Consider the following 11,222-nt stretch of genomic DNA (forward strand, 5'->3'; position numbering starts at 1 on the left):
GAAGCCAGGGTGCTTACTTTGTATACATCCTGAGCCTGTGGAAGAGGAGGGCATGGAGATTATGTGAGAGCTACACGCCCCTTAGGTGGGGGTAGCCTGTTTACAATGTAAGGCAGGGAAAGAAGCTGCTTGCCAGATTCCTCCCTTTTGCTCTGGCTGCTTTGCTGTTCGGCTGCCATCCCCCCTTTGCTCTTGCTGCTTTGCTACCTTCTGCCTCGGAGCCAGCCAAGTATGGACTGAAACCTCCACAGACTATAAGCTAAATAAACCTTTCCTTCCTTCATTTTGGGCGTTGGGTATTCTGTCTCAGCAACGAGAGAAAAGTAACCAAGACATCAACAAAGCTTAAATACATTTCCTCCCATGACTATGCCATTAAGTCTTGACCTGTCTACCACGCCCAAGTTGGTAACAAACCAGGGAAGTGGATCAGTTAAAAAGAAATCATCGGGGGCTGGGGATTTAGCTCAGTGGCACAGAGCCTGCCTGGCAAGTGCAAGGTTGTGAGTTCGATTGCTGGTACTGAAAAAGAAAGAAAGAAATCATCCTCCATAGGAGAAGTAGAGGTGCAAGTGTGATGCTAGGTGGCAGAGGGATGTCAGCCTCCCAGTGAGGACTGAGGTCACAGACTAAGCTTTAGTTCCTGCCACCACTGGGGACTGTGGCTGCGTGGTGCTTCATCTTTTAATTTTCCAAAAAAGCCAGAAAATGGATTTTTATGGGAACTTTCTCAATTTGAAAATTTTGACCCCAAAATTTAAAAACACTCAAACAAAAGCAAAATAAAACCTCAACGATGTACCAATATTAACAACTGAATTATTCACAATAGCCAAAAAATGGAAACAGTTTAATAATTACAGGATGTGCTCGGGATGATGGCAAGGTCTGGAAATGGGTGGGGCTGAGGGCTGCCCACTGAATATTCCTAATGCTGTGGAACACATAAAGAGGGTTAAAAAGAATTATGAAGATCAAATGAAACAGTGTATGCATATATTACCCCAATTAAAAATCAGAGTATAATTCACTTTAAGAGGTAAGTATATACAGAATTTTTAAAGTAGTATATGGTATTTATTTTACTTATTTTTACTTAAGGACTTGGAAGATGTTGTGGGCTAAGTGTTGGTGTCGCCTAAAATTCCTGTTGCAACCTCACCCACGAAGCAAGAGTGCTAAGTAAGAGGTAGGGGCTCAGAAGTGACTAGGTCAGGAGGAAATGAGATCGGTGCCCTTATGAAAGAGGCTCAAGGGAGCCCCTGTCCCTTCCAGCTGGGAGGACAAGGCCATCTGTGATGCAGAGTAGCCCTTGACAGATGGACCTGCTGGTGCCTTGCTACTGGACTCCCTAGCCTCCAGAACTATGAGGTATACATTTCTGCTGTTTGTACATCACCTGGTCTATGGTGTTTTGTTATAGCAGCCCAAATGGACTAAGATGGAAATCTTCTAAGAAAGATTTTTACAGGTTCAAATTCATTTGTTTTATGATAAATTGGACTTGAAAAATTGAAAAAATAAAACTGTAGGCCAAAAATAACAAGTCTATAAACCAGGTGTGGTCCTTTTTGCAATATGTATAATGAGTTTTAAAGTGCTGCAAAAATAAAACTTAAGGCAAAAGTCAAGGAGGATTATTGGTTGTCCAGGTTGCACTGACACTTGAAGATCAAAAAAGGGAGGAGATAAGGAATTCTCCCCTCACTAAACTAGATGGAGTGAAAGTAGAATGGTAGAGAGAAATCTGGATGACCTTGGGAACTCAGATATGGGAGCAGAGACAGCAGAGCTGGGCTTCATAGGCAGGCCCAGCCTTATTTCCTGCCCAGAGGCAGGAGTAGGAGGGGCTGGTAGCATGCCCAGCCCTAAGCCCCAGGGCAGACTGCTGGCGTCCCTAGAGCACCAGGGCCTGTTTGATGCAGGCCCTGTAGGTTTGGAACAGACCATATGGACAACATGTGGCAGGAGCAGAGTAGAAAGTGCTCTGTGCAGGCAGAACAGATTTCAAAAGGGACTGAGCCCTGCACACCATCATCTCTCGAATCTACCAACTGTCATAGAGGGAGGCCAGGACTGCTAGGACAGGAAGAAAATACTGAGGGTGGTGAGTGAGGGTTTTCCTCTAACATTAATGCTCAATAAAACTTAGCTTTCAGAAATAAATATGTTTTGCTTATAAAATTCTAATTTGAAAGATGTCAGTTACTATAAAGTGCTTAAAACATTTACAAACTTACTGTTTTCTCATAGCACATCTTACCAAAATAAGTCTTTGAAATGGAGTCAGTTTCTCCCAGGGAAAATTTATAGGATTATACATTTCTTCACTTTCATTCAAAAGTTCAGCTACATGTAGGAAAAAGAGAAAAAAAAAAAAAAAAAAAAAAAAGAGAAATTAACAATCAAATACTTATATCACTAGTAGATGTCCCAATACACATTTTTGTTATAAAATTATAAAGTTTTTGTTTTTTAAAAATACATAGTTGACTTTTGAGCTTTATTTCCGTAAGATCTGAGGCACTGACAACTCTCCTCTGTACCTCAAGAGAGGCAGCCCTGAAGATAGTTTCCTCCACCTTAGTCCATCCGAAGTGGCTGCTGTGGTGTAGTGCCAGAACAACACAGGACACCTAGCACTTTACAGCTAATCACTCCAGGGGACAATGACCTACCTAAAAGAGACACAGGAAGGGGAGCCCAGGGGATGTCACCCTCCTGCTGGGTCCCATCCTGCAGGGTGGGGAGCCATTCCATCTTCACCTCCGACTCTCTGGGGATGCAGGTATCATCTCTACCTGCCTCATATTTCCACAGTCATTTCCCAATGTCTAACTTTATTATAAAAACATCTTTCTCGAATGTAGCTAATATTGGCATATTGATTTTTAAAAATTCACATGAAAATCTCATTGTAAATGGATAAATTTGGGGTTAACTGTAAAATGAAAAGATACTTTACAAAAAGGCCAATAAAGAGATCCTTAAAATAAAAATTATTATTATACTAAAATAGATCATGGATTGCGGATAGATTTGTGACAAATACAACAAAATGAAGCATTAATCATCTACAGAAAAAACTCCAGGAGTGGAATAGGCCTTCTTAATTAGAATTGGAAATCAAGAAGCTATGAAAATAGTCATAATTGACTAAACACACATTCCAACATTTGTATAGTACAAAAATCATAAACAAACCCAATAGACAATGAACAGACTTAAAAAAACACTTAAGGGCACAAAGATTTAACTACTTAAATATTAATAGGACTCTTATAAAAGGCTGAGAAGGTGATAATCCAGTAGAAAAATCGGTACAGAATCTCAAAAGAAAAATCCAAACGGTCAAAAAACATTCAAAAAGAAATTTAAACTTACTAATAGTTAAATTAAAATTAAAATATTCAGAACTTTTCAGAGTGGCACGATTTTTTCCTGTTGAAAAAATGACACTCGTATTGCTTGTGAAAACATAAATTATCACAGTCATTTAAAGAAATTAGCCTGGCCAGCAACTATTTATAAAAAATGATTTACTGTCCACTAGCAACTCAACTTCTGGAAACAAAATGGAGAAAAATGTGGAAGGAAACAAATTTGATCGTATCTGAGCAGGCGTAGTAGTGGCAGTGGCAGGGAAAGATGAGGAGGGGAAGGTAGAAAGAGAAAAGGGAAAAGACAAAAATAGCAAGTAACTTAAAGTGAGATCCATTTTTTAAGGAATTTTTAGAACACACATCTGTTACATAAAATGAAGGATCTGTGCGGGGCTGGTTGGAGTCAAGGTTCAGAACTAGTGTGGTGTAAAGACAGTACTGTGTTAAATTTAATTGTGCTCAAATCCTGATATTTCATCAGTTTTTCATCTGCGACAATGAAGTTCAGAAAATCATTTCACAAGATTATTATGAGAATTACATGTGCTGATATCATAATTATGTTCTTCTGTTTTTTCAGTGTAAGGTAGTGAGCTGTTTATAAATTGAAGACACCCCCCTCACGCACCCACACACTTGAGTACAACCATGAATGGTTCCTTACGTTCTTTGGGTGATTTCATGCTTTCTGAGGGAGCCATCTCTAAGCAGAAGGCTGTGCTCATCAGAGAATACACAGCCTTGCTGTTCTTAAATGTATCCCACTGTGGAGGGTTGGACAGGAGGGATTTGCACAGCAGGGAGAAGGGCTCCAGCTGCCGGCTGATGTGCTGACATTGCCTCCACCGTGACACTGACAGCCACTGAAGGTGTTGATTTTTACACTCTTCAAATATGTCTAATAGAAAAGGAAAAATGATAATATTAGAAGAGCTCAATTATTTACCTTTAGTTACTCTTTACAAAGTGGATGATTAACAAATATTTGCTGTTGAGGAAAGAATCATTTTGCATAAAACTAACACATAAAAGCATTATTTTATTGTGGTTAAAAAAACCCCACATTAAAAAAAAACCCCACATAATGTAAAATTTTTCTTAACCATTTTAATTATGTAAGTCAGTAATGATGTATTTGCATTGCTGCAAAACAAATCTCCAGACATTTTTTTCTGCAAATCTGAAACTCCATACCCATTACACATTACACAAAAACTCCCTTTTGGCCATTCTTCCAGGATGCTGGTAGTCACCATTTTTCTCTCTATTTCTATGGATTTACAGAAGGCTTCTTTAGATACCGCATATAAATGCTGTCATACAGTAAGTATTTGTCTTTCTGTGACTGGCTTACTTCTCTTAGCATAAGTGCAACAGTGTATGGTAAATTTCCTTCACTGTAAAGGTTAAGTAACATTTCACTGTACATTTATGCCATATTTTGGTTTATCCTTTCACCCATTGGTGGGCTTTTGGGTTGTGTTCCCTGTTGGCTATTGTAAAGGGTGCTGCTATGAGCATGGGTGTGCAAGTGTCTCTTCCAGGTTCTGCCTCCAGTTTTTTGGATATGCCCAGAGTGGGATTGCTGCATCACATGGCAGCTCTAATTTTAATTTTTTGAGGTGATCCACACTGTTTTCCACAGTGGTAGCACAATTTTACAGCTTCACTAGGAGTACCCGAAAGTTCCAGTTTCTCCACATCTTTGCCAACATTATCATTACTGTTATTTTTGTAGTAGCCATGCCCATAGGTATGAGGTAGCATCACAGTGTACTTTGATTTACATTTCTCTGATAGTGATGTTGGGCACCTCATTCTTGGATTTGCGCATCATCTTTGGAGAAATATCTACCTGAGTCCTTTGTCCATTTTAAAATTATGTTATTTGATTCTTATTATTGGGTCATAGCGGATCTTTAAACTTTCTTTATACTAGTTCCTTATCAGATAGATAATTTGGATGTATTTTTACCATTCTGTAGGTTGTCTTTCACTGTTTTCCCATTATGTGAAAAATTTTGAAGTTTGATGTGGCCTTTTTTTCTGTTTTTGTTTTTGCTGTCTGTGATTTTAGTGTCATATCCCAGAACTCATCCCTAAGTCCAATGTCATGAAGCTTCTTCTTCATTTTTTGCTAAGAGCTTTATAATTTTAGATCTTTAATCTATTTAGAGCTAATTTCTGTATTTGGTATAAGTAAGAGCCCAACTCCATTCTTTTACATGTACCTATTAAGTTTCTCATCGTTTGTTGAAGAGAATCCTTTCTCCATTAAATAGTCCTGGTACCATGTTGTTGAAGATCATTTGAACACATATGTGAGGGATAATCTCTGCAAGCCCTACTCTATTTGTCTTTATTCCAAACCACACCATTTGGATTACTGTAGCTTTGTAATGCATATTGAAGTGAGGAGAACTATAAGATATCCGCTTTGTTCTTTTTAAAGAGGTCTTTGGCTATTCAAGGTCTCTTGTAATTACATATAAATTTTAGAGGAAATTTTCTATTTCTTTTTTACTACAGCACATTAGTAATACAGACTGATGAAGTTCATTTGGGAAGTTGGTACATGCATTTCACATACCTTGCTCAATTCCAGTTTCATAAGAGGAATTTCAAAGCATTCCTTCCCTTTCTATTACATGGAAAAGTGAGGATAATTGGTGTCAGATCTTCTCAAAAGGTCTGGTAAAATTCAGTAGTAAATCCCTTGGGCTCTGAGCTTTTCTCAGTTGGTAGAGTATTTATTATTGCATCAATTTCATTGCCTGCTATTGGTCTGTTTAGGTTTTAAAATATCTTGTTTCAATTCTTGTAGGTCATATGTGTCTAGGAATTTATCCATTTCTTCTAGATCTCTGATGTATTGGAATATAGGTTTTCAAAATAATTTCTAACACTCTTCTGGGTTTCAGTAGTGTCTGTTGTAATTTTGTCTTTTTCAGTTTTAATTTGATAAATGTGGCCTTCTCTTTGGCTAAGACCAAGTTAATAAAATTAGTAAGTTTGGCTAAGGGGTTATCAATCTTGTTTATCTTCTCAAAGAATCACCTTTTTGATGAATTGATTCTATGTATTGTTTTTCCTTAGTGTCATTTCCATTAATTCTTGTGATAGTCCTTATTATTTCTTTCCTTCTAACCTTGGGTTTGGTTCTGTTCTTTTTCTAGAACTCTGAGATAGTTAATTATGTTATTCATTTGGGGTTGCTCAGGTTTTGTAATATAGGTACTCACAGTTATAAACTTGCCTCTCAGAGCTGCTTTCACTGTCCCACTGATTCTGATATACTGTATTTCCATTAATAATTGATTCTAGAAATTTTTGTTTCTCCCCAGATTTCTCTGTGCCCCATTGATCACTGAGAAGTGTATTATCCAATCTCCACATGTTTGTATAGTTTCTGTGGTTTTCCTTGCTATTGAGTTTCATTCTTCTGTGATCTATAGCATGCATGAAATTATTTCAATTGTTTTATATTTATTGAGACATGTTTTGTGGCCTATTGGTCTTTATGGTCTATGGTCTATTTTGGAGAAAGTTCTATGGCTGAAGAACATGTGTTCTGTTGCTGTTGAATGAATGTTAAATCCATCTGGTTTGTTGTGCAGTGTAACTCTGATGATTCTTTTTTATTTTGTCTGGTTGAACTATTCGTAAGAGAGGGCTTTGGTATTCTCCACTATGATTGTATTAGTGTCTTTTTGTCCTTTTATATCAAGTAGTGTTTGAGTTATGAAATGAGGTGAATATATATTTATAATTTTTATCTCGGCAAATTCTTCCCTTTACCAATGTGTAGTAACTTTCTTTGTCTTTTCTGACAAGCCTCGGTTTGACATCATCTTGTTGAGGATAAGTACAGTACATCCCCGACTTACAAACATTTGAGTTGAGAACTTTCACAGATACTAATAGATCTTGCATTATGAACATCTGTAGATGTGAACAAATCCCAGGAGTACCTTAGGTGTCTGCTGGACATTGTCACAATTGTGCTACTGTGTGCTTACTATGTAATGTGATCCGAAGTATCCTGAGTAGTACAGTGCTCAGTCCAAGCCCAGGATGTCTAGAAGCACGAAGAAAAGCAGTGGTGATGTGGAGGGGACTGCTAGGAAGCACAGAGCAGTAACCATGGAAACAACAGTGAAAATTGAGAGATTGGACTGAAGTGAAAAGACAGATGTTGCTCATTCTTATAACATGAATTTTTCAACCACCGGCACAATTCTGAAAAACAAGGACAAGATCATGGAACATGTGAAGTTTTTTTTATGCTTTACATTGTATACTTGTGTCAAGGTGTATAAGACTCACTTTGTTGGACTTATAAACAAGTTTGACTTATGAACATTCTCCTGGAACGGAACTCATTCTTAAGATAGGGATTTACTACTCTTGCTTGTTTTCAGGTTCCAGTTGCTTGGAGTATCATTTTCTATCCTTTTGCTTTCTGTAGGTCTTTTAGATAACATGTATCTCTTGCAAGAAGCAAATAGATGGGTCTTGTTTGATCCAGTCTTCCAGTTTGCATCTTTTAATTGGAGAGTTAGCACCATTTACATCAAGTGTTATTACTGAAAGATATACACTAATCCCTGTCATTTTGTTGTTATTCTAGAGTTTGAATCTATTTATTTCTCATTCATTTAACTACTCTCTCTCAGTGAGATTTAGTTTTTCCCTTGGCTTCATGGTTATTTTTGTCCCCATCATCTCTGTTAGGGTTCTGTTAAGTATTTTCTGTAATGCTATTTTGGTCATTATGAATTTCTTTAGTTTATTTCTCCTTTGAAGGAAAGTCTTGCAGGATATAATAATATAGATTGGCAGTTATCTTTCAGGGCTTGAAAACTTCATTCTAAGCCCTCCTGGCCATTAAGGTTTCTTTTGAGAAGTCTGTTATTCTGATGGGTTTGCAAATATAAGTAATTTGCTGCTTCTCTCTAACAGCTTTTACTATTTTTTGTTGTTGTTCTGAATTTCTGGCATTTTGACTGTGATGTGTTGTGGGGAAATTTTTTTCTAGTCATTTCTACTTGGTGCTTGAAGTGCTTCCTTTACCTGGCTATTCTCATTTTTCAAGTGTGGGAAATTTTCTGCAAAATTTCAGTGAACAGATTTTTATTTATTTAATGGAAAAAAGTAAAAATTTCATAACAAAATAATAGGAGAATAATAGTATTTAGTACAGTAAGTCTTGTTATCTTTTTATTTTTATTGTTTTGGTACCGGGAATCAAACTCGGGACCTTGAGCTTGCCAGGCAGGCTCTGTGCCACTGAGCTGTATCCCTGGCCTGAGTCTTGTTATCGTTAAAGTGGTTGATGGACAGATTTTTAAGTGCCATTAATCTGTACTTCAACACTCTTTGAGGCCTATGATTCTGAAATTTGTTCTTTTAGAATTGTTTGGAGGTTTTGGATAACTTTTTCACTGTTTTCATTTTTACAGAGTGTATGTTCTAGTACATTTTCAGGTCTTTTCTTAAAGTGCTGGTATTTCTTCTGGATCGGTTTGCCTACTGTTGAGAGTCTTGGTTGAGTTTTTTACTTCCAGGACTTCTGCTTGGTTATTTTTCATTGCCTTTCCCCTGAAGTGTCTTTCATATCCTGCTTCGTCTTCCTTAATTCATTCAGATGCTTATTTGTTTCTCCATTGAGCTCACTGATCATTTTGGTAACTGATTTATTTATTTGATTATTTGTCTCTTTTTTGACCAATCTAAATATCAGTTTTAACAAACTCTTTTGTCTGAAATTTTATCCACTTCAGTATCTGTGGGATCAGCTTTTTGGTAGTTATGAATTTTTGTAGGTGTCTTGTTGCCTAGTTTTCTCATGTTTCTTGTATTTTTGTGTTCAATCTGTAGACCAGTCAGGACAGCAGTCTCTACCACTATTGTGTATCGATCTCGTTAGCAAGTACCTTTCTCCCCGGATGTGCCCTTGCCTCTGGGTGCGACCTCTTTCCCACTTTTCTTTCTGCTATTGTTACTAGTTTCATCCACTGTGTTTGACAAAGGTGCTCGGTGTGATAACTTCTTGAATTTGTTAAGACTTTGTGCCCCAAATTGTCTCTCACGGGAAGTACGCATGTGGGCTTGAGAGGCGTGTGCACTCTGCTGTTACTGGCCGACCATTCTGACTCTGCCTGTTTGGTCCAGTCGACCCTTATGTTGCTCAAGACCATTTTTCCTTATTAATCTTATGTCTGATTCTTCTATCAGTTATTAAAAGTCGCATGTTAAAATCTCCTCTATTGTTACTGTATTGCTACTTTTCCCTTCAATTCTGTCGAAGTTTGCTTCATATATTTGGACACTTAGAAGTCTGGTGCAAAAACATTTATTACTCTCATATTTTCCTGGCAAATTGACCCTTTCTACCTTAATATAATGTCTTTTATCTCTTATAAGAGTTTTTATTTGAAGAATAATTTGTCTGAAGTTAATTTTCACTCCTCCTGTCTTTGGTTACTATTTGCATGGAATACCTTTTCCCATGTTTCACTTTCTGCCTGTTTCCTTAGCTCTGAAGTGAGTTTCTTATAGACAGCACATCCTGTTTCTTTTTTACTTTGTCTATTCAACTAATCTATGTCTTTTTTACTAGGAATTTAAATATATTTATATCTAATTAACTATAATTATTCACAGAGAGAATTCATTATTGCTATTTTCTTGTTTTCTGTATATTTATAGATTCCTCCCTTCTTTTTCAATTTTTTGGTAGTGATATTTAAATTCCCTTCTTGTTTCCTTTTGTATGTATGCGACAGGCATTTCTTTGCTGTTCTCAAGGTGCCTCCATTTTCTTTCTTTCTTTCTTCCTTTTTTTTTTAAAATTTTTGAGACAGGGTCATGCTATGCAGTTCAGGCTGGCCTTGAGCTCGCTTTATAGCCCAGGTTGGTCTTGAACTTGCAGTGATCCTCCTGCCTCACCCTCTCTAGTGCTGGGATTACAGGCGTGTACCACCATGCCCAGCTGTGCCTCCATTTTCTTATGAACGACTCAAGGTTATTGTTCTTTATGGCAGGACAGTGCTCCTGTGTGTGTAAATACTGTATTTTCTTTATCCATTCATCTGTTGATGGACATATAGGCTGTTTCCAAGATTTAGCTATTGTGAATTGTGTTGCTATAAGTACGGTATGCATGGGTCCAGTAACATATTTTATATGGCAGGTCTGGTGGTAATAAGCACTCAAGTTTTATTATCTGGGAAAACCTTAATTTCCCTTTAATTTTTAAAAAATTGCTTTGTCATACACAGGATTCTTGTTTGGCAATTTTTTCTTCAGCACTGAGTATAAAACCCTACTCCCTATGGTCTACAGTCTCTTCTGAGAAATCTACTGATAATCATACAGAAACTTCCTTGCAATCATTTTTCTCTTGTTGCTTTCATGAGTCTGTCACTGTTCAAAGCCGAGTTATGTTAATAGTAGTTACTGGCTCTCACATTGGTGTTTGGTATTTACATTTGTCCTTGGGTTTTTTGAAAATATCCCAGAATCTATGCAAAATTTTTATTTTTATTTTTGAGCTATTGTTTGTTTTCTTTCTTTTGTAAGCAAAAGAATCATAATAAATCCACAAAATCATCCATTGATTCAGCAGTCCACTAGGTACCATGCTTTGGCGTTCATGAAAACAAGCAAAAATCGGAACAAAATGGAGCTATCCATATCTCTGGTATACTTCATAGTAATTCTTTCTGATTGCATTCTGAGTTCCAGCTCTTGTCAGTGTGCCCAAGCACTTGATAAAGTCTAATCTAAACCACCACTTTTTTCTGTGTGAGGTCATATTTCCTTTTTTTTTTTTTT

General features: G+C 37.1%; 1 protein-coding gene across 16 annotated transcripts in view; it reads right to left on the minus strand.

The window, feature by feature from the left end:
- Dnah14 (dynein, axonemal, heavy chain 14) overlaps positions 1-11,222 on the minus strand; it is a 317,770-nt gene that overhangs the window by 32,457 nt on the left and 274,091 nt on the right. For all 16 annotated transcript variants that reach the window (XM_013507038.1, XM_013507034.1, XM_013507036.1 and 13 more), the window contains 2 exons: positions 4,048-4,281; positions 2,264-2,349 (listed from right to left, as the gene is read on the minus strand). In XM_013507038.1, coding sequence (XP_013362492.1) covers positions 2,264-2,349; positions 4,048-4,281 — 320 coding nt within the window. The remainder of the gene's footprint in view (positions 1-2,263; positions 2,350-4,047; positions 4,282-11,222) is intronic.

This window comes from Chinchilla lanigera, unplaced genomic scaffold, assembly GCF_000276665.1.
Source record: "Chinchilla lanigera isolate Chin_1 unplaced genomic scaffold, ChiLan1.0 scaffold00119, whole genome shotgun sequence".
Lineage (NCBI taxonomy): Eukaryota > Metazoa > Chordata > Mammalia > Rodentia > Chinchillidae > Chinchilla > Chinchilla lanigera.